This window comes from Myotis myotis, unplaced genomic scaffold (genome assembly GCF_014108235.1).
Source record: "Myotis myotis isolate mMyoMyo1 unplaced genomic scaffold, mMyoMyo1.p scaffold_m19_p_5, whole genome shotgun sequence".
Lineage (NCBI taxonomy): Eukaryota > Metazoa > Chordata > Mammalia > Chiroptera > Vespertilionidae > Myotis > Myotis myotis.
In genome coordinates, this window is record NW_023416357.1 from 24,570,078 (window position 1) to 24,594,973 (window position 24,896).

The 24,896-nt window shown below is 38.8% G+C and overlaps 1 protein-coding gene across 1 annotated transcript in view; it reads left to right on the plus strand.

Annotated features, from left to right (window-relative positions):
- The window catches only part of CDH6 (cadherin 6), a 136,134-nt gene that overhangs the window by 94,379 nt on the left and 16,859 nt on the right, over window positions 1–24,896 (plus strand). The window contains exons 3-7 of the mRNA XM_036310484.1: window positions 12,554–12,848; window positions 16,158–16,277; window positions 18,267–18,434; window positions 20,811–20,998; window positions 22,879–23,132. Coding sequence (XP_036166377.1) covers window positions 12,554–12,848; window positions 16,158–16,277; window positions 18,267–18,434; window positions 20,811–20,998; window positions 22,879–23,132 — 1,025 coding nt within the window. The remainder of the gene's footprint in view (window positions 1–12,553; window positions 12,849–16,157; window positions 16,278–18,266; window positions 18,435–20,810; window positions 20,999–22,878; window positions 23,133–24,896) is intronic.

Consider the following 24,896-nt stretch of genomic DNA (forward strand, 5'->3'; position numbering starts at 1 on the left):
ATTACCCTGAATGCTTCACATTTTAGAGCAAAATAATGAATTTCTTGTTTAAGGTTGAATTTTTGACCTTCAATAATTGGGTAGTGTTTTATATTGGATCCCAGCACTGCTCTTTCGATTGGTACTTTAGATATTAAATTTATACCTTTGAATACTTATATCTTTGTAAACTCTGCAAGGCCCTAGGCTACACATCTTGCTCATCTTTGTATCCTCCAAGGTGCCTGGCACAGATTTCGCACATTGGAAACGGTCAAGTATTCCTTAATTAAGCTGCAATGACCACAAAAGATGAAAATCTGCTATACTGTCTGAAAACTGCCTCCCACTTTATTGGCATGAATGGTTTGATATGGATATCATTGGTGGTGCTTTGTGTCATTGAATTGACAACTGAAAATCTAGTCTTTAAAGTTCAAGAATATATAAACAGTAAACATATAAACCAAATTTATTATGAAAGTCTTTCCATGGAAACTACCTCTGAAATTTTCCCATCAAAGTGACACAAAAATTTACAATACAATAGGATAAAACTCAAGCTTCCTTAGTGCAAACCAGAGAAACTAAAGACAACACAGTTGTATGTGCATGAACTAACAAGAAAGACAAAAAGGAAATATATAGCAAATAGTATCATATCATAAAAGTTGGCTCCTTTAAGACTTTTACAAATGAAAACCAAACATTATTTGGGGTCTCAGTAGAAGAAAGTTTGAAACAAAATGAGAAAAAGCCAGAGTTAACCAATAGAAAACAAACTTCTTTCTCTTAAAATTCTTAAGAAAGTACAGAGTGCTCAGTAAAAGAGAAATCATTTAAGGCCTGAGAACGATGATTGCAATGATTCACAATAGATCAACGATCAAGACAAATGTGATAATACAGGGAGAGAAAAATTCTATATAATGACTAATTCTTTTTTTACCAACTATATTTTCTTCTAATCAACATATTTTAATTCTCACAGGAAAAATCATCATCTCTGGAGAATAATCTCATCTTTATTCTTTCTACTATTTATGTTAAGTACAATTCAGAAGAGAAACATAAAAGAGGAGATGCAAAGAAAATTTGCTTTAAAATACAGACATGTAAAACTGTAGCATGCTTTTATTGTTTTCTTTTCATAAATTGGAAAGCATAAGAATCTGGCTCATTGCCGTCCTTAATCTATAGCCTGGAGCTACATCCCCACCCCACCACCACCACCACCCCCCCCTCCGCCCCCCTTCCAAATACCCTCCAGGAAGAGAGCATCCCTTTTGAAAATCAATTAAAGCTTTTTTTTTTTTTTTTTGCATCTTCTCTAAGTTTGAGATTATTTCCAAATAAAAGATTTTTTAAAAATTAAAAAATAAAAAGCAAGGAAGAATGGATTATAAGAAATTACTTTCTGATCCTATTTGTATTTTGAGTGTTCTATCCATCCTCCCACCTATGTGTATTATGTAAAAAGAATAAAAGGGGGGACTATTTACCCTGTGTTAAAGCTATGATCTTGGTGATTACCGATCCACCGGCCTCTTAAAGTGAAATGTAGTTTTAAAATTAAAGAAATTAGGTGACTTGGGCAAACTTGAGTGGCAGTACTTTGTTCAGTTTTATCTCCTTTTCAGCAGTCTACACATCACTGACTTAAGTTTTACAGTGATAATGTGGCAGTGTGAAGCAAACCATCAAGCAACTTCTAAGGGGGGATAGAACAGGACACACAACACAAGGGAAGACATCCCCTAGCAGGTGGAGGCAGCATGGATCGTTTTTAGCAGTTTCACTGCAGACAACTGGTCATGAGATAAGGAGCAGTGATGGTGTTATCTCACGTTGTATCAGGCACTACAGTTTAGGGCATGCTCTCTCACATGTAAGAGAGATTCACGGGAGCATGCCTCCACTTGAGGAAGCCAGAATCCAGCTTTTCTGATATGGTTACATCAGATACTCTTCCCTAAAACCACATTATTAAGATATTAACATAGCAGAGAGCCATTTCAGAGATGGTGGGCACATGAAATAACAGCACACAGGCTTAGGAGTTGGAGCGCTAAAGTTCATGACTCTAACGTCATTGTGAGTTCACTTACCCAGTTTGGCCGTTGGGACCGTTCACATTTCTCTTCACTGATTGTTTCACAGTTAGTTCCCTTAAAGAAAAAAAAAGAGTTGTTCAAATCATTTAAGAATTTATATGCTAGTTCCCAAGCAAGGAAATCTAATAAATGAACTCATAATCTTCTCTCCTAGAAATGCTCACCATTATTTCCTTGACTGTATGAGTCAGTTACAGAATTCAATTTAATCATCATTTCCTGAGCACATATGGGATGCTTGAGAGCTTTGAATTTGAATAAAAAATAGTCTCTCCCTCAAGTAAACTACTTGTTTTATGAAGATATGGCTTTAACTTTTTAAATCCCAAGTAAGAGTCAACATAAGATTATTATATCTAATATGATTTTTATCTTTGAAGAAAAACATATTTGAGGAAAAGTCCATTAGCTAGTGAGAAACATAATTTTTTAAATCTCTGCTGCTTGATTTCTTGTGTCTTAAATGTCTGCATTTATCTATAAATATTTTCTTCCAAGTGTAGTGTCAGAGATAGAGAGAGATGAAAGGCGAAAATTGAACTGGAATGCCCTGAGTTCCCGGGTTCTTGTCTCAATGGTTTTGAAGAATGAAGCCACGGATGAAAGGTGATAGGTGAAAAGTACAGAAACTTTATTGCAGGCAGACGCTACCTCTAAAACCTAATTCTAAATTCTAAGCCTGAGACTCTGTCCCTCCTGGACGGACAGAGGGGCCCCTGAGAAGGGTGACCGCTGCTCTCTTTGTCTTGAGGCATTACATAGGCTGCAGTTCTTTGTCTGAACCTGCCCCTTCTTATTGGTCATTGTGCTACATAGAGTTAGTTTTCAAAGCTCAAAGCCCACGTGCTGTCCCCCACCTTCTCTCCCCCTTATCTTGTTGGTTGGAGTCACTGTTGATTTATCTTATAGCTCTCCCAGTTGTGTTGGCAGAGAAAGCCTTATCTCATGGCCCTCCCAGCTACTCAGGTCAGGGCTACTTTTGGCCTAACTTACGGTAACTCTAATGGTTCAGGCTCGAGATGCCTTTTGGTTTATGGCTGTTTTTAATTGCAGGGGTCAGATATATTTCTATTTGCCTATTCCATTTCTCTACTCTCTGTATAAGTAAGATAAACACCCTGGCATCTTCAAGTCTCCATTCTGTATTCCTTCCCCCATAGGCCCCTTTTTATTCCTAACCTAAACCTGCCTAATTAAGCTAGCTAGCTAACCCTTTCAGAGAAAGGGAGAGAAAGAGGGGAGTGTGTGTGTGTGTGTGTGTGTGTGTGTGTGTGTGTGTGTATCCTTAGCTTTGTCAATTGCTGAAAAGATTACAGTATGAGGCAAAAAAGCAGGATTAAAACTGGTGAGTTACAGTGCCTTGCTAAATCAATTTTTGACTGGGTATCTGGCTCTCAACTTGATTTACCGCTGGCATTTTGAAAATGGAAATGTTAGACTAAGCAAGAGTTGAGACTAATATCTTCATCTGCCGAAGACCTTGGACATCCAGAGCCAAGCACAAGGCAAGAGTAAACAATGCCTTTTGGGGGAAATAACTACATGCAGTGAATAAACCAAAAGGCATTTGTTTAATTGATAAGTCCAAAATGAACAATAACCTCTATGACAGTTTGTATCATTTGTGCCAATAGAATTTACAAATAACTTAGCCTGGGGCCTAATATAATAAATACAAGGAATCGGGAAACTTTTGTAATCATCCTGGAAAGTGTTGTTCGACAGTATGTGCTCACGTGAGCGAACATAGACTTTGGAGTCAGGCCGATCTTGGTATCCTTCCTGGCTCTGCCCTTAACTTTCAGTCAGTTACTTAACCTCCCTGACCTCAGGTTCTCTGAAAAAAAAAAAAAATAGGAGAAAGTAATGCTTGTCTCCTGGAGTTGTTATGAGACTTAGTTGATGTATCACACAAGGCACTTAAGCAGTACCAGACACATAGTGTCACCAAAGGTTAGTTTTCTTCCCTCTTCACTGGGATTCTTGAACTGAAACCATATACAGTTTCAGTTCACCTTGAATCCCAGAGATAAGAAACAACGGTTTTCTATTTCTGCTGTTAACAAGTTACACAAATTTAATGAATTAGAACAGTACAAATTTATGATCTTGCAATTCAAGAAGTCAAAAGTCTAACATGGGTGTCACTGGCCCAAAACCAAGGTGTCTGCAAGGTGTCCTTCTGGAGGCACTAGGAGAATCCCTCCCCTTGCCTTTTGAGCCTGCATTCCTTGATTCGTGGGCCCATCCTTCCCGTTCGAAGCCGGAAGTGTAGCATCTTCAAATCACTCTCTCTGCTTCATTGAACATTTCCTTCTCTGACTCCCTGCCTTCCCTTAAAAGGACTCTGGTGATTATGCTGGCCTCTGTCAGGACAATCCAGGATAATGTCCCGATCTGAAGAGCTTTATCTTAATCACACCTGTATATCCTTTTTACCTTTAAGGGATCATAGTCCCTGGTTCTGAGAAGTAGTACAGGAACCTCTTTGGGAGAGCCATTATTCTGCCTACTACATCTACTACAACCTAAAGTTTTGTTCACTTACTAGTTACTTTGGTACTTTTGACATTAAATTCAAAGTACTGAGTGTAAAAGATAAATGTCAAGGATGTGAATAAATTTTTCTTGAGTTTAGATTGAAATTTTTTTCACTTTTAGAACTTTTTCAAAAAATTCTCCTCCACATAACACGTCTTTTTCAGTGGCTATTAAATCTAACAAAACATAAAAGATGGAATTGAGTGGGGTCATGTGTTATCTCTATAAATGCAGAACTCTTTATGATATAATTTGAATGAATTTTTAAAGTTATAAGGTACATAATGAGAAAAAAAAAAAAAGATGGGAGGAGAGAAAGATGATAGATAGTAGATAGATAGAGAATTCCATCAGTGGCTCTCAGTGGAGACAATTTTGTTCTCTCAAAGGACATTTGGCAATATACGGAGACGTTTTTTATTGTCACAACTTGAAAGCTGCTACAGGTATCTAGTGGGTAGAGGTCAAGAATGCCGATAAGTAGGACAGGTACCTCTACAAAGAGTTACCCAGCCCAAACTGTCAATGGTGTAGAGGTTGGAAAATTCTGCATTAGATCTCTATAACTCGGCACTTAAAATATTGTTTGGTACAGAGTATGCCTTTAATGAATATTCATAAAAGTGGATGTAAACATTGAGAGAAAAATACTTGTGTTGTAGTTAACAGACTAGATTAGAATGTCAGACTGCCTGAACTCAAATTCTGCTGCCGGTGGGTGTATGATACTGAAAAGTTTCTTAACTTTTATCTTGCCTCAGTTTCCTCTTCAGTGTAGAGGGGATAGGAAGAGATTCATAATGAGTAAAAAATTATCTAATCTATATAATAAATTTAGCACATTTTCTAGCCCATATTACAGGCTTAATAAATGCCTGCTATTACTATTTTCCCAAATCCCAGCCAAACCAATTCCCAAATGATCTATATATATAAAAGCCTAAGTAACTGTCCAACTGTCCGACTGTCCGACCAGTAGCTATGACATGCAATGACCACCAGAGGGCAGACAGTCCGACCGGTAGCTATGATGCACACTGACCACCAAGGGCAGATGCTCAACACAGGTGCTGCCGAGCTGTGGTGACTTGGCAGCTGTAGTTCTCAGGTGACAAACCCAGAACCAGAGAGGAGGGAGCGCAATCCCGGTATGTTACCCTAGAACAGGGGTGGGCAAACTTTTTGACTCGAGGGCCACAATGGGTTCTTAAACTGGACCGGAGGGCCGGAACAAAAGCATGGATGGAGTGTTTGTGTGAACTAATATAAATTCAAAGTAAACATCATTACATAAAAGGGTACGGTCTTTTTTTTTTTTTTTTTTAGTTTTATTCATTTCAAACGGGCTGGATTCGGCCCGCGGGCCGTAGTTTGCCCACGGCTGCTCTACAACCACCCTCTCGCAATTCAGAACCCCTTGGGGAATGTCCAAGAGCCAGTTTTGGCCCGATCCCCGCAGGCCAGGCCAAGGGGCCACACCAGTGCACAAATCTGTGCACCAGGCCTCTAGTCAATAATATAAAAGAACACTTTAAAGATAAAATATTCCCACTGTTATAAAGTGGAAAATTTCCACAAAATTATTTACGTTGTATAGAAGAAATTAATTTTTTCAGGTCATTACAAGAGGCAACATAGTATAACTAGAAAAATAACATAGGATATAGAGATAGCCCAATCCTAGGTTTTGTCAGAGAAAAGGAGATTTTCCAGATTCTTTTAGAGCCCTTTCAATGAATCAAAAGATGGGTCTGGCCAGCTAGAATTAAACTCACTGATTCTATCTAATAAAGAGGGACTATGCTAATTGACCCTCAACACCGTTGCAAAGATGGCAGCACCCACAGCCAATAAGGAGGGAACATGCTAATTGACTGCCACATGCTCAGAGATGGCAGCACCCACAGCCACAAGATGGCGGCGCCCAGTCCCCTCAGCCCTGCCGGGGTGGCAGGCACGCGGCAAGGCCAGGCCCCTCCATACGCCTGCCTCCAGAGTCCCCCAGCCTCCTCAGCCCCCCAGCCACCCAGGGCCGGCCCAAGGCACAGGCAAACCTCAGATGGCAGCTGCCCAGGGCCGGCTGAGGCTTGCACTTCCGGAAGTGGCAGCAGCAGAGGTGTGATGGGGTGCTGCCTTCTCCTGATTGCCAGGTCGCCTCCCGCCCCTGAGGGCTCCCAGACTGTGGATGGGGCCAGGCCAGGCTGAGGGACCCCCCACTCCAGTGCATGAATTTTCATGCACCAGGCCTCTAGTCATGTATAAATGTCATCACCAAAAATTATTGGTGCCAGGCTCAGGGCTGCAGGCCACGCTTCCATCCCAGCTTTCCTCTCAGATTTTATAATGGGAATCAGCTCTTCTCATCACCAAACTCATATGGTGGGGTACTCCTGCAGCCAAGGGAGGCATTTCACATTTCTGGCTCCTAAATACGTGCAGACACACAACCCTGTGCGTATTTGAAATCATTTTACTGCCCTGAGACAATGTCTCTGAAGTCCTTAAAGGGGGCCAGGGAGCAGGGGCAAGTTTGTGGGTACAGGTGAATGGGGAGTCGGCTTTTCCTTTCCCTTTGGGGAAATCATGTAGTGAGGAAGAAGCTCATTTTAGCTCCCCAGAGCCTTCCAAAGCTTCTCCAGGGCAAGAAAAAGGTGGATGGTCCTATAGATGGTCCCTACCAAGGACAAAGCAACTTGTTAGCTACAACCAAGGACAATGAAGGAGTCATAGTCAGACATGAGGGCCTATGGAGAAGAGAATAGAGCAGGTCACCTGGGACCTTAAGGAGCTGAGGTCATGATTCCACCTGCCAGAACCACAGACACCACTAAGGAAAGTAATGGATGAGAGACTAGCAGGCTAGAGACTAGCAGGCCAAAGGACAGTGCAAGGACTACCTTTGGTTCCAAACGCCCCAAATTTCCCTCCGGTTCAGGCCATGTGGCTCTCTTTTTCATACACCCAGATGTCATCTTAGACTAGATCAGAGGCAAACAAAGAAAGCTGAAACCAGAAAGACTAGGATTTATTTAAAAGAGTTATCTAAAGAGACTATATTATTGAATCAGACAGACTTTATTGAATTGCACTAAATTATTGACTCAATATTCAACCTAACATAGAGTTCCTAATATTCAATAGGATTAGAGCTTGAGGGATAAGCTATTAAAAAAAAAAAAAAAAAAAAAAAAAAAAAAAAAAAAAAGGCCCTAGCGGGTTTGGCTCAGTGGATAGCATTGGCCCATGGACTGAAGGGTCATGGGTTCATTTCTGGTCAAGGGCACATACTTCAGTTGCAGGTTCGATCCTCCACCCCCACCCCACCCTCGCGCCAACAATTGATGTATCTCTCTCACATCAATGTTTTTCTCTCTGTGTCTTTCCCTCTCCCTTCTACTCTCTCCAAAAGTGAATGGGAAAATATCCTCAGGTGAAGATTAATAATAATAATAATAATAATAATAAGGAAGCTGCATCTAACCTTACATATCTGAGTGCAGTGTGAGAAAATATGGGATCCTGCAACTCAAGGGAAAGAGTATTTCTATTTTAGCTGACATTATTACTTTTATTAGCCCAGGCACCTACTCAAGGCATCCTTTGACTTTCTCCCACACTGAACCTTGAAACCATGCCATGCACTCATCTGGTTGCTAAATCATTTTTCTCCCATTAGTAAATCTAAACTCCTCCAAGAACTCTTCATAAACCATCAAAGATCTAACATGTTCCCTGACCCCACCTTGTCCAACTTATAACTTCCTTCCATGCTGTTCTCCATCTTTTCATTTATTATTTTATTCCTAATACTTAAAGTACTTAACAACCTAATTTCTGCTTTTATTCGGTATCTTTTACATATGAGTATTTATGAGCCTAAATTGCAAGTTTGTAGAAGATAGGTATTGTTTTTTATTTGTTGCCTCTTCAAGACAATAAGTGTTTTTAAATGGTCTTGGTTGACAGTTAAATCATGTTTGTTATGGAACAACATTTCCATAAAATGGATCATTTTCCATACATTATTCATTACTTTCTGCAAAAGGGATGATACTTGAAATATGATTCAGTAAAATCTTGTAGCTTCTTCACCCTTAACAGGTGTCTTCTGTCCCAGTCCCTAGTGTAATTACAATGGTCAGTGTACTTAATATGCTTATAACTTCTTTGCTCTTTTCAGCAAATACAAGTGACATAATTGTATTGAGGTTTCATTGGTTATTAAAGAAATTTATTTAAGAACTGAGACAATAAGTTGTATTCCTCCCTCATAATGCTCAGATTGGACCATGTGCCTAATGTTTGGTAATAATTGCTAAATTATCTGGCAACTTTAGGAACATATATTCTTGATACATGGAATTATCTTAAAATCAAGTGAGAAAGGGGATGGAGGACACTAAGATTTGCTTTGGTGATACTCTCCATGAGGCCACGTCCCCAACCCAAATTTGTCAAGGTGATGCACTTAAAAAAATAATAATAATAAATCAACCGAAAAACAAATAAGACCAAGAGCTCCTTCTAAAACCAAATGCCACAGGTATGTAGTAAAAGTCCCGCCGGCGTCAGATGAGATGTGCCTTTCTGAGGGAAGCGGATAATTTTTACTTGATGGTGAATCGTTAAAAGTGAACCAGATGATTAAGCTTAATAGAACAGCCACATTCAACTGAAATTAGTAAGAACATGCCTCCGGCAGCCTACAACCTTTTATTTGTTGTTGTTTAACTTCTGCCTTTACAGTGGCCGTGATGAATGACATCACAAAAGAAAAAATCCAATTAAAATCTAAGTGCTCAATAAACCCCTAATGTCTGCTTGTCACCACCCCTTTCACTATCACCGATGTCTTATGTTTCCTTTTTTCCTCAAGAAGAGAAAAAAGAACTGGGCCCCGGGGGAGTTCAAGGTAAGGGGGGTTGGGGGAAGTAGGGAAAGAATTATACAAAAGCTTCTGAGGTTCCTGTTGCCTTGCACCCTGTCAGACACACACCCTGCAGGTGGAGGGGATGAGGTTAAATTGTTTTATCACATACGCCTGAGTGAAGAGGTGCATTTTCCCACTGGGTTTCAAATATTGGTAAAGCAGGAATTGGGATCGGCAGAGCAATCCCTGTTCACCCTCTTACTTGGTGTCTCTGCTGCTCTTCCGAACCGTCTCGGGTGTTTGTTCTATAAGTCATCGAAATGGTCTCTCCCGACAGCTAAAAATAAGCTTCTGATTACTTTTACCTGAATCAATCTTGTGACCAGATGTGGTATTCACCTACTAAGTGTGCAACAATTACCATCGAGAGGGCTGCGAGAACAGGCCAAGGGGAGTCTATAATCTAGTGGAATGCAGAATATAATAAATCACATGGGAAACTGGCAATTGCCACCTGGTAGAAGAATACTGGGTGTTGATAACAGATTTCACCTTAGAGACACTGTGTATTTGCAAAATTGGGTTTTCAAAGTCCTTACAACAAAGTTCTCAAAGTCAAAAGCAGAGCAGAAACATGCTTATGATGAACTGAGAGTTTAAAATAGTAATGATTTCTTAAATTTGGAAGGAGCTTTGTAATTTATAAACTCATATGTGCTTTTATCACATTTACATAGCATTTAATGTGGTATTTATATACAGGCTTTAATTAGATGCTCATGACAGCCTTGTCCTGTAGCTCTTATCATCATCATGTTACTGATAAGGAATCTGGCACAGGGAGGTTAATTGACTGCTAGGATCCTATATTTGGGGAGGAAATCGAATGAGCAAGACCTATACTTAGGGCTGCGGCTGCAGGGCCCCAGCACTGTGCCAGGGCGCTAACCATGGCTGCCCTGGAGCCAGGACCCAATGGGCAGTGATGTTGGTTGCGTTCCTCATGAGCTAATGAAATAGCTTTTTAAGAGCTCACTTCAGTCATTAGAGTTTGATGGTGGAGAGTTAAATGTTCCCCAGTGGCTCTTTCTGTGTAATCATGGTTTCAACGTTTTCTTAGCATATCACATTACACAAATCATGGAGTGCTCTTGTTTTACATTTCTTATTGCGTTTGTCTCACTTCTAAGCAATTTCCTCCCCATGCGCATTTATCTTCCATTATTTCTGTCAAACTGCTTTCAAGGCCACTAATTGTATGAATAATATTCTCTTCCTCAAACCCTGCTATTAACCAGCGTTAGCTGTGTGGCATTGGACACAATTTCCCATCTCTAAAAACCGGGAGGTTGCACCCAATAGTCTAGAAGGCCTCTTCTTGCACTTTAGTTCTATACTTCTGACGCTTTCACGGGAGCTGTGTGATTTGGGAAACACTACATAAAAGGGAACTTCAGTTTTCTTGACTCTGTGATGATGGATTCAATTAGCTCATGTTTCCCAAACTTTGCTTCTTGGAAAACTGTTTTGGGGAATATCACTATGGATCACACCCAAAAAGGCTTCTTTACATAAAAGAGCTCAGGAAAGCTAGATGAAATAAAGTCAAATATAATTTTGAACTGTGTTCAGTCTTTCATATGTTAATGGGCAATGGATGACGGCAAGAAAGAGGCAGACTATAAAGTATTTCCCAAACTTATTGGACCACAGAACCCTTTTGAGTCAGCATTTTATATAAATTACATTCCATGTGATACACTTTTAGAAAGGCAGGGTTACATTATTCTTAGGATCCCTTTATTACCCTGAAATTCTATTTTTAGATTTGTGTCTAGACTGTGAGCATTCCATACAGCATTAATCAGGAGGGCACAGAGCTGGTTTACCTTTTGCTATTGTTGCCATAACTGTTGTAACATGGCCCATACCCTGGTTAGATGAAGTTGAAATAAGGTAGCGATTAGCAGCCTTTCCACTGAAACTAACTTGTCTGTATGTAGCTGATATTATAACTGGGGTTTGAAAATAGTTCTCAGTAAAGAGCACTTTTGGGAAATCTATAAATAAGGGCTGTATTAGAAGACCTATGGGATACTCTTGCTAAGGTGGTAAAAAGGGAACATGGGAAATAACAGGAAGTCAACTCTTTGGAAATACTCTTTGGGATTAGGTAACATGGGCTACTTTCCAAGTTACAATCATCCTCTTCCAAGTCAAAGGTCTCTTCACATTCATTTAATTCAACCCTTTACCTGACCCATTGCCATGACTTTAACCATATTAGAGTCACTGTTTGATTACCTTCAGGAGCAGGAACCCACTACTTCCTAAGGCAGATTATGCAATTTTAGGCGGCTCTGCTTTGTAAGTGGTCCTTTCCCATATTAAACTAAAATCTAAGTGTTAAATGTTCTTATTCCAAGTGACCTTGTAAATGATCTAGTCCGCGGTTTTCAAGGCAATGTCCATAGCGGTACTTAAGATGTTTTTCAAATGCTTCAAGTTGGATTTCATTCATTGATTCATAAATAAATACATAAATTTCATATAGAAAATCGATTATAGTCTCCATTATATTAGATTCAAAGAGATTTGCTAGCTCTCCTAAATTCAGTATAGAAGCAGAGTGTACCCTGGTCTCTCTGATTCAAAACCCAAAATCCTTTTCTTAATAATATATTGCTTCTTTAGTGTGTCCGCATACATAAAAGTGAGGAGGAGAGTGTATTAATAGAATCTAAAAGCTGTAGAAAAAAATAGTTTCATTCCAGCCAGTCTTGTGATTACTCTGGCTCTTAGTTTTTCCCTTCTTCAAAATAAGGATTACTACATTTTCTCTAAGCTCTGTTTCAGTTCTGGAAATTTCTATGATTATAAGGAAACATGTTCATTAATGAATGGTATTTACTATGGGGGACTGAAGTCACAGTAGAAGAAAAGAACTGCATCCCTTAGAAAGGATTGAATGAAAGCATGCATCATAAAGACAAACAGTTTAGAATCACGTTTGATTTTTTACTTTCTTTAATTTTTTTTTCTATACTAGTTACATTCAGACCAGGATAAAGGAGATGGATCACTTAAATATATCCTTTCAGGAGATGGAGCAGGAGATCTCTTCATTATCAATGAAAACACAGGGGATATACAAGCCACCAGAAGGTTAGACAGGGAAGAAAAACCTACTTACATCCTTCGAGCTCAAGCTGTAAACAAAAAGACAGGGATTCCTGTAGAGCCAGAGTCTGAATTCGTCATCAAGATCCATGATATCAACGACAACGAACCAATCTTCACCAAGGAGGTCTACACAGCCACCGTTCCAGAAATGTCTGACGTGGGTGAGTGGGACATGATCTCAACCAGGCAATGCTTCTCCTCCAGTTCATCAACTAAACAAAGAATCCTATGAGTGAAACTTACTGATTGAATAAATATAGATGCTAAATTCTAAAGTACCAATTTTAAACAATCTACTTATGTCCCTTTTGTAAGTACCCCCGTGTTTCCTAATACTATTCTAGTCTCACTTTATTATCCTTTTAAAGAAAACTGCATTTCCTCTAAAGATGAGGGTAGAGTGAGAATAGGAAAAAGAAAGAGAGCCATCTCATCTACTTCTCCCACCCTAAATTCCTGCTCTATTTCCTGGGCTGGAAAACAGCAGCCTTCTCTGTTTCTCTTAGCACTTACTGGCATTAAGGCTCCAAGTAAGAATCTCCCCAGTGGAAAACAAAAGCCTGTATTTACAGTCCAGACTAAAGAGTAATGACTGTTGCTTTAAGTGACTGTATATTTAAAGAAGAGACTCAAAGAAAACTTATTTTCAATCCATAAAAAATATGCAGAGGATGTCTAAGGGAGATCTTTTACTAATTGGTGGAAATTAGTAAATTACATTAATATGGTAAATTAATATTTTGTGCACAATTCTACCAATTTTAAAGTTAATATTTGTGCATTTAATTTGCTTAGACTGGGAGAAGGTAAACAGAATTTCAACTAAGAAAAAAAATCCTACTGACATCATTCTTAGCCACATTAATATACTTCGTGGGAGACAATGACATATTAAACTACTCATGTAAGGTTATTTTAATTTTCACTCAGTCTCAAATTCAGAAGAGCTGAATTACATAATAAAAATGTTTCTACAATTCTGAGTCATATATCACAGCTGTTTCAGTCCAAAGTTCCGAGACTTTAAAAATATTTAATCCATGGAAATGCTTGTAAAACATCTAAATTTTTCTCACGAAGAAGTTGCTCATCCCATTACTTAAAGCCACTTTGTTTTGTTCAAAAAAAAATCACAGATTATCACCAAGCAAAGAGGAGAATTAGAATTCTTTTTAAAGGGAAGATTTGTTAGGAAGAATATTTTTCCATTTGGTGGTAAAAGACAGAAAGAATTAATAAAGGATAGTCTTATCATCAATACCACCAAGAACAACCGTAACCAGATGTGCAAGTTGTCACTGAACAACTCTCAGGGTACCATTGACTTTTTTGTACAGAGAGATAATTTTTAATTGACTTTATTGGGGTGAGATTGGATAATAAGATTATATAAGTTTCAGGAGTATAATTCTGTAATACATCATCTGTATATTGTATTGTGTGTTCACCACCCAAGTCAAATCTCCTTCCATCACCATTTATCCCCCTTTACCCTCCTCTGCCTCCCCCTACCCTGTTTTCCCTCTGGTAATCACCATACTGTTATCTGTCTATAAGGTTTGTGGGATAATCCTTTCACCTTTTCCATTTAGACCCCTTCCCCTCTCCCTTCTGAAAGCTGTCAGTCTGTTCTCTGTATCTGTGAGTCTGTTTCTGTTTCATTTGAAGCCATTATAGAGTTAAATATGTAGTACAAATATTTGGGAATGGCTAACAGAAACATATTTTGAGAAAGGGAGGTCTTTTTCTAACTTGCACACTGGCATGGGTATCTTGATATTCATCATTATCATAAATTAACATGTCATTATTCTGATATATAAAAACATTTTAAAGAAATTACATAAAGAAACAACAGCAAAATAGTAAAAAATGAACTCTGGTATCAAACAGACCTAAGTTTGAAGTTACCTCTACTAACAAACAGCAGTATGGTTTAGGTAAATGACTTGATTTCTCTCACCCTCCAATTTCATATTCTCTAACAAATAAATAATAGATGTCAACTTCTAAGGTGAAGACAAAAAGAGAAAACAAGTGCACAGCCCCAGTACAACATCTGGCTACTCACAAGTGCTCAAAACGTCCAGACAGTCGTATTCTAAAAGCTATTAAATTTGTATTGATGTCAAATAAGAGCGTGTTTGTTGACTTCTGCTATTAGCTCTCACTCTAAAATCATGATGTTCTCATTCTCCCCAAGTCCCTCATTGAATTAAAAGGGTGTGTGTTCTATCTCAGGCACCAACATGCTGCATCCAGAGCAGCCAACCTTAGCAGTGCAGCATATTTGTTCAATACATGTAGTTAGATAGTACCCACGCAATGGAAAAATGCTAGTATTCCCTAAATGTAGCTTCCCTGCCCTGTTCATAGACAGGAGAACCTTAGTGGTGTGCTTACTATTTATCTACCAGGAATTCTAAAAGTCGGCCACAAAAATGATCTTAATCAGAGGATCTTTTCCTTTTTGGAAGTCACAGACCTCTTTGCGATCAGATAAAAATCTATGGAACTTCAGTGAAATATGCATGCAAGCATATACATAACCATTTGCATGGAATTTTATGGAAGTTAAGGATACTTCAAAGGTTATTAGGCAACTCTGTCTTCCTAAAATAAGAGTGCTGATCTAAAACACCACAGTTTTCTTTGTACATTTAATTATGATCATTTTTGGGTATTACAGGTACCAGATGTGTATCCTCTGTTGATTCAATTAATTCTTTATTTAATCCAAAACTACCTCGATTAAGGTTCAAAGCCTTTCAATCTCTTAGAATTAACAGGTAGATTTGTTACTTAAGGATGCTTTTATTTGCAAGTAACAGAAAACTCAATTCAAACTACTTTAAACAACATAAGTACTTACTGGTCACATTACTTAAGGCCAGAAATGAAGTAGGCTTTAGACATGGTTTGATTGGAGTTCTGTTTACCCTAAATTCTCTGTTCTGCTCAGCTTTGTTCTCAGGCTGCCATCTCTAATGTCACTAAATAGCGACTGCATTTTCAGGCTCCTCTTCAGCACATTCTAGTCCAGTAGAAATGACAGAATTTCCAGCAAAATCATGAGTGGCCCCCTGATTGGACAACTCCTAAACAAATCCCTATGGACAAAGTAATGCCAGATTCGGATTGACTAGGACCTGGATAACTTAAAAGAAGTGCCATAGCAAGAATCCAATCAAATCCCACCTTTGGAGATGGATTGCGATCAGTTCCATCCAAAGTCATGATCATTCCCATGCTTCCCTTTAACCTAATCCTTACAGTATTTATAAATGGCGCTCACTTTCCTTCAGAGTGAGGGATCCAAGCCTTTTTAACCTAGCATATTATTGAAGTTCCCCACTGACTTGCCATGATAGTTTTGGACAAAAGCAAGATCATGCTTTCTCTTATGTGTGCCTATCTGGGATCTGAAGTGGGCCCTTACTGTGTTTTCAATTCATGTTCTGTCATTACAGGCACAGTTGTTGTCCAAGTCACTGCCACCGATGCTGATGACCCAACATACGGGAACAGTGCTAAAGTTGTCTACAGCATCCTGCAGGGGCAGCCCTATTTCTCAGTTGAATCGGAAACAGGTTAGAATTCTATTTTTATCTCCTTTTTACAATCTGTAATTTTAATTGACATGCTTGGCTAAGCTAGCATATTTTGTAATAAAAACAATCCACGTGATTGAATTTTTTTAGATTTGCCTGCCAAATACCAGTGATATAAACATAACACACAGATTCTTTTAATCAAGAAATATGACAATGGGTCTTTCATCCACTATTTTTATATATGGCATATTCAGAAACAATTACACATTGCTTTATTTTTTTTCTTCCAGTTTGGGATGGATGAAGCTAAAAGATCAAGCCCTTCTGATAGCTATTTGGCTGTTTATAAATATTCCAATTCTTCTTTTTCTAGGTATTTGGTAGGTTTGCATTTCTCTACCATGCTCTGAAGCTAGATGTAGCCATATGATTTATTTGGGCCAATAAAATGTGGCAGTGATGTGAGTTACTTCCAAGTGGATCTTTTGACCTGGTGTACACTCCAGCATGTGCCCTTCCATTTGCCAGAGTGACCCCAGATGGGAGCCAATGCTGAGATGCTTCTCCAGCCCAGAAATCTGAGTATTATGATGAGTATAGTTACCTGCTGGCCTGCTCAGAGCATGAGAAAACAAACTTCGATTGCATTAAGCCACTGAGATTTTGTTTTGCATGTTGTTACCTCATTGTCTACCCCATCCAGACTGAGATAGCCCTAATAAAGTGGATTGCTTTAATGGAATTCTTTTTTTCAACACCTCCTTTTTCTGCACTTTCTCCACAAAATAACGTCCTATCTTATAATGAATCATTTTAGTGAACATCATTTGTACTGTCTTTAAATTCTACACTTATTTTTGTTGTCATAATAAGAGTGGAGTTTCTTAGAAACATTTTTCAAGCTTCCATTATTCTTAGTAGAAATCAAAACCCTCCTAGGTTATTACATCCAGTTGGAAATCGATGGGTTAAGAGGGGCAATAAACTTGGAAAGAAGCCCAAGGAGAAAGAAAATGTCGAGTTTAAAAACAATGAAGATGAAAAAATTAGAATTATTCAACTTAAAGAACACAAGGCTAAGGTATTTAGATAGAAATACTGTTGTTTGGAGAACAGAAATAACAGCTCCACTTTCAATGAAGCCAGGACTGCAGGAATGAAGCTGACCTGTTTTCTGAGGTATTGTTAAAAACAAGAAAGATTTTTTTTTTTTTTTCAGTTTCATGGCTGTTCAGCACTGGAATGTGCTACCAGAGAGAGTTAAAAGCCTTCTCCAGTGATTTTTGAAAGAATGTTGTTAATTTAAGCATGAACCCTACCTAAGAAATTAGGCAAACTTTCACAAGTTCTTCCAACTCATTATTTTATAACTACTTAACAATGAGGTAAACTTCACCTAACTTGAGAATCTTGGTCACTGCTGGGGCCAGCTGAACTAATGTTCACATCAGCTTTAGGAAATCTTAAAATCTTTTGGATCACACAATATGATGATTATGAAAGAACTGATGCTGGGGGAGGGGGGGAGTTAACCATAGTTTCATGGTTTAGAAAATCCTGAGAACATTCATTATGGTGGGTATATTTGTTGAGCAATTAGCCAATTCAGTAAAGTGAAACTCAGGAGACAGTTCATGTATATGGCTTTCTTTTAACAATCTCCTCCTAATGCACCTAAATATATCAAGCAACTTCGGTGGTATACTATTGGGCCACACGCCAAGTTACACTTCGCTGTGTCATCTTATAACACTTAATATTTATACTACTTACATTCTCCATGGTTGCAGGATTTGACTTATTCTTCTTGTATTGTAGGTGATTCTTTTAAATGCATCTCTCTCCCCTATGTGGTTTTCACTTCCTTCAGTATAAAGGCTACCTATAATCATTTTTATGTCACCGATGACATCTGCATAGTGCTATGCATATTGTGGGTGAAAAATCTGTGTGTTTGCATAAATAAATGACTCCATAAAGTATTTTTAATATATTCCTTTCCACTTCTGAATTTCATATCCATAGGTATCATCAAGACAGCTTTATTCAACATGGATCGAGAAAACAAGGAGCAGTACCAAGTGGTGATTCAAGCCAAGGACATGGCCGGCCAGATGGGGGGATTATCTGGGACCACCACAGTGAACATCACACTGACCGATGTCAACGACAATCCTCCCCGGTTTCCCCAGAGTAGGAGCATTTGAATGATGACTTTCTTCAGGGCACTTTTGTAAAACTCTAAATTGAAGGATGATATTTATTTTCGATTGTTGCTATTAATTATCAGAATTAATGAACTTAGTGAGAACTGACGCTTTTATTAAGAATGAGTTGACAATGCTTACACTCAGTAGATGTGAACATTTATGTTCCTGAATCGGAAATTAGCCGAGCGATTTCTGATATGGCTGTCATTGCAAGTGCAACATCATTGTTTCCTTTTTCCTTATTAAAAAGACAACCACAGACATAAATTTGCTTGCTCAGAACATACGCATTCAAGCATGCTGCTATTTGTTAGGAAAAATTTGACTTTATATTTTGTGAATTTAATCAGCCATGTAATCTCTTTTAAATCCTCACGAAGCCTCATAAGAGGAGGATTTATCATTTTACTGTTTCTAAAAATACATCTGTGGAAATAACTGTGCACTTAATCCATTTATACTCATAAATAGTTTTCTACATTATGGTTAATTGAGATCCCGAAAACCATCTCCAAAACTATTAACTCTCATGATTATGTAGGAAGGAAGAAGAAGGAAAACCAGCCTTCACAAATGCCCACCTTGTATCCAGCAGAGCAGTAGCACCTCAGTGGGTACTGGTTATAATGTAATTTTTCTCCCAGGAACAAAATTCCTTTCTGACTATGGTCTCCTCAGAAAATTACCTGACTCTTGTCTTCCAGGAGAAATCAGCTGCCCATTATTAAACAGAAAACCCACGTACTCAATCATGGCATTTTAAAAAGCCAGTCAGCTAATAGGGGCTTCTTATATAATGGAGATCCACAGGGATCAACAGGAAATCTTTCTGTTTTCTTTACTTTTGTTCACTAATTAATCACAGTTAGCTAAATGCAAAAACAGAGTAGCTAAATAATTTCTGATTTAATGAGTAGGAGAAAAATTTTAGGAATCCTAAAATATCCCCCAGAAGCCTGAAGTAAAAATATCAGGATCACCCTAACAGGTTTGGCTCAGTGGAGAGAGCCTCAGACTGCAGACTGAAAGGTCCCAGGTTCAATTCCGGTCAAGGGCATGTACCTTGGTTGCCGGCACATCCCCAGTAGGAGGTGTGCAGGAGGAAGCTGATCGATGTTTCTCTCTCATTGATGTTTCTAACTCTCTGTAAAAAATCAATAAAATACTTTTTTTTAAAAAAATCAGGATCACCAACAACTTAACCCAAACAACCCCTTTTCCATATGGAAATGCCCTGGGGAAGGATAACAAAAGGACTGATGGGCACTTTGATGCCACAGGTACCTTATGTCATCCTCCTCTCTCCTTGGATAGCCTGTGATCATTAGTGAATAATGTACAGAGGCAAGAGAGGGGAGAATAGAGAAAGGGGTAGGAGGCACCCCAAATGGAAGTTGAATACACCAGAGAAAACTGTGGACTGTTATCATCTTACCAAGGATGAGCCCATTACTTAGTGGATTAATATTATTCAAGGACAATATTCTAGGTGTGTCATAGTCCAATTTCTTTTTCAAAACAATTTGCATGAATGCTTGGCAAAATGTATTGGATGAGAGAATACATTTGTTTGACTTTTGGGGCCTTAGTGCATGCTGGCCTAGCAGATCTAGACTGAAATTCACGTAGAGTCTCCTTAAACCAATTTTGCAACATGAGAACATAAACAAAGTGCCTGTCTATGAAATATGGGTTTTGAATTAGGAATATAAATTCAAGAATGGGTAAAATCTATGCATAGAAAAAAATAATGTAAACAAAACTTAAACGAAAAATTTAGTCAAAAGAAAAAATGAAGAGCTTTATCTCTCAGTGTATTGATCTGTATGCCTAACTGCGACTAGACCAGTTCCATGTTTGAGTAAATGTCTGCTAGGATACATTCTCCAAATTGCTATAATTTACTTTCACCTTCAGTTATTATTAGCAATGACAGCAAGAAAAAAAAAAAAAAAAAAAACACCCTAGCCCTAGTAATTGGCTTAAAGTCACAGTTCAGGTTAAATTCTTTTCTACTCTTTCTGCTGGGTTTACATTCACAGGAGGCTTGGAAATGTGCAGCCACCCCTAACAGCTCAGTCTTTCTCACAATCACACCGTAAACTTGGGAGCCTATGTACAGAACGAGAAAAGTGTTCTCCATTTGCAAAGAGACAGGGATGGAAAAAAAGAAATATTCTTAACCATCATGAAAGTAAAGATGGAGAGGTATAGGGCACCATTCATTATTTTAAGAAAAGCACAAATCAGCCTGCATCCACAGTGATGCCTGAAAGAACTGTCGGGAAATGGGTTCGTTTCTATTCTGATAGCGTACACTTAGTCTGCGTCTGACTTATATTTTTCTGGTGATTAATAGGTACATACCAGTTTACCACCCCTGAGTCTTCTCCACCGGGTACATCAATTGGCAGGATCAAAGCCACCGACGCCGACGTGGGAGAAAATGCTGCGATTCAGTACAGCATTACCGAGGGGGAGGGGCTGGACATGTTTGATGTCATCACTGACCAGGACACCCAGGAGGGGATTATCACTGTCAAAAAGGTAATGCCAGTGGGTAAATTCCCTGCAACTGAATGCATTTACGTTTCTCTGCGCCCCAAGTAACTGGGGGCAATCGCATCTCACATAAACATTCCTCTGGATTTTCCTTTCACTAATCAGTTTTCTAAAACACCAAGTCTAAGTACGTTGAGATCTCTTTGATTGGCCTTTAGGGGTCCTCAATAACCTTATGGATTCATTCATTTATACTTTCAATAAATTTTATGAAGGGCCTCCTAAAGAACTAGATAATCTAAATAAATGATACACAAAAAAGTATCTAAAATAAATAATAGAAATGAACCAATATGTGAAAAAACAGTGGCAGACACTGTTCTAGATACATAAGGTTTAATGGTCCACTTAACAGGCTGGTCTCTGCTCTCATGGAACTTCTAGTATAGGGAGAAAAGAGGCAAGGAAGCAAATAAATGAATAAAACGTGCATGACTCTGATTTCTGATACATGCTTTGAAGAAAAGGAATACAAGCAATGGTAACAATGAACTTCATTAGATTGAGAGGAGATATAAAGACCACAAAAATAAATTAAGTAACACAAATTTCCTATGCGCTCTTTAGCTACTCTCTGGAACACAATAATAAATCTTGTATATTCTGAATTCCTGTTTGTCCCCTATGTATTTATTCACCATTTATCCCCGCATCATTTGTCTAGTACTACAGAGTACTATACAGAAGTGTGACAAAAATTAAAATCCATAACTTTTTGCTTTGAAGCTAAAAATAATATTAATTCTGGTTATTTATTTTACTGATTTCTCTTTCATCAATGTCTTCTCTCTCCTTTAGCACACTGTTATATGTGCAGGCATAATGAAGTATAGGGAAAGGTAAATAACAAGAATATGTTTTCTTCTTAAGCTTTGGAGTACAGGTCTTAATAACTGGAAACACAATAAAGCATGTTTAAGTGACACTCAGACCAATGTTGTACACTATAATATAATTAGGAAGCCCATTAGTGTCCATTAACCTTTTTAATTTTTCTGGTGCCTTATCAGATTCAAACTGAAATTTTGCCTAGCCGACTAAATCACATTCTCGAACGTCTTGATTAATTGTGTTCCTAGTGAGCCTTGTCATATTATTATCCAAAACCAAAAGTCAGCAAGAAGCATTCGGGTTCACTGTGTCTCCAGAAGCAGAGAGGCTTTTCCTAAAGACCTCTGACAACACTGATCATTACTTTCTTTGGCAAGTAATTAGCCCAATGCCCTTATCAAGATAACACTTGGAATATGTTATCGCCTCATGCAACAAGAAAAAAGAAAAAAACCACCAACATTTTTAATCTATTTTATCTGAATGAGGAATAGGGAATCGTGATACAAGCCTGTGGTTCTCAATTCTGGCTGCACATTAGAATCACTAGGGCAGATGTGTAATAGTATAAATTCCCATTCCACACACACCCCACACCCTAGACATTGTGGTTTAATGATCCAGGGTGGGGCCCAGATATTGGCAAATTTTAAACACTCATTTGGTGTTTGGTTAAAGTTAGATGTGACAACCCCTGACCTAGAATAATCTACCACATATTCACCAAATTGTCCCTGGTATGGCTCCCTCTAGTCACACAGAAGGATTTATTTTAAAGGGTGACTAACATACTCCTGCTTCCAGGTCCCCTTTCCTGACCATTGCACCTTGCACCCTGCTCCCACTTTCATCAGGACTGTGAGCCCTGTGAACTCCCATGGCTTTAGCCCAGCATCACACTGTGTAGTGACGTCTGTAAGCAATATGATCCCCTTCATTCATCAGTGATTTTCACACAAAAAATAGTTCATATCTTGCCTTTCTGTGTCTTGGCTGCTTTAAATATGTCCCTTTCCCTCTCCCTCCCACCCAAGCTGCTGGACTTTGAAAAGAAGAAAGTGTACACCCTCAAAGTGGAAGCCTCCAACCCTCACGTTGAACCCCGCTTTCTCTACCTGGGTCCATTCAAAGACTCAGCCATGGTGAGAATTATGGTGGAAGATGTAGATGAGCCGCCTGTCTTCAGCAAATTAGCCTACACCTTGCAAATAAGAGAAGACGCTCAGATAAACACGGCAATAGGCTCGGTCACAGCCCAAGACCCAGATGCTGCCCGGAACCCTGTCAGGTAAGAGCACTTATGAGACACATCTTTCATAAGGTTCAGTGGATTTATAGTCAAATATGTCTGCAAGTTGGAAAAGATGAATCCTTTTTATCCAAGTTGACAGTAGCATCTTCTTGAAAAACTATTCTAAACAGCACCTTTCATCTCCTTACTCAATATAAATATTATTTTATCAGCAGCATAACTTTAAAAACAAAATTGGGGGGCATAAAATGAGCTATAAGGAGGATTAAAGTGGTATAAGGTAACACCCCCGAATGGCCTGGGATTTTTTTTTAAGATCTTACATTTGCTCCAGAGTAGTGTGGAGAAAGCATTGTAGAAGCGTTTTTCCAAGTGTGGAAGACCTGTTGTGTAACACTTTGAGACAGAATTCTGCTCCATTTCAATGCATAATTTTTTTTCTTCTGCAGAAGCGGATAAGAATGAGAACCATTTCATGATATATGTCTGTGAAATCCTGGGGAAATGAATAGAGCTGAATCCAATTTATACTGTGTAAGCTCTATTTTCCCTGTGCTTCCTTTACACCTTAGTTGTAGACCATGTTTCAAGAAAAGCCTCATTGTTCTTTGAGACATTGATGCTTCCGGATTCTGGACCCTTAGCATGAAAGCGTGGAAGTAAACCAACCTCCAGCCTTTACCCAGTAGCTTAGTTGACTACATGAGAAAAGTGCTATACCAGAATATCATTTTGTAAATGATTCCCCATAAAGAAAGCAAGCAGACTGAGAAGCTAGAGGACGTCTTGCCAGTGTGTCCCCGAATAAATCCTAGTCAGGGCACCTGCCATGTGCCAGGCATGTTCGAGGCATCAGGGAAACAGAATGATACCAAGTCCCGATCTCATGGAGCTTACATTCTAACTGGGGCAGACAGAAATAAGCAACCGCTAAATATTGTCATATGTCAGGTAAAAATAAATTGTGAGCAGTAAAATAAGACAGTATGGAGACAGCAGGTATACAGGAAACTATTTTAGATAGTGTGATCAGGCTTGGCCTTGGTAGGAAATAATTTGAGTAAATATTTGAACGAAATGAAGGGATGAACCATGCTGATATCTAGGGGAAGAACATTCCAAGAAGAGAAAAAAGCAAGGGTAAGGTCTGAATGCTGGGCCCGCAGAAGGAATAGCAAGGAGGCCTATAAGAGGGAAGAGTGTGAGTGAAGCCGAGAGTGATAGGAGTGGGGCCACAGGAGGTTGGATGGCTGGTGGAGTCCTACAGGGGTTTGTAGCCCTAGTAAAGACTGGATTTTGCCCTGACCGGTTTGGCTCAGTGGGTAGAGTGTCGGCCTGCGGACTGAAAGGTCCCAGGTTCGATTCTGGCTAAGGGCATGTACCTTGGTTGCGGGCACATCCCCAGTGGGAGGTGTGCAGGAGGCAGCTGATCGATGTTCCTCTCTCATTGATGTTTCTGGCTCTCTATACCTCTCCCTTCCGCTCTGTGAAAAATCAATAAAATATATTTAAAAAAAAAAAAAAGACTGGATTTTATTCTGATTGAGGTAAGAAGCCATTGGAGAGCTTTGAGTTGAAGCGTTACCTAATCCAAAAGTACTTTTTAAAAGAATCACACTGGCTGTGCAGGAAAAATATTGTTGCAGATAAGAGTTTGAGACTCTAAGGCAGTCATTTTCTAACTTTATTGCCTTTGAACCCTTTGTTTACATGAAACCTGTGGCAAGTCCCAAATCTAAAACACAAAAATGCCTGGCTTACTTTCAGAGAATAATTTTAAATCCTGTTGTTTCATCGTTC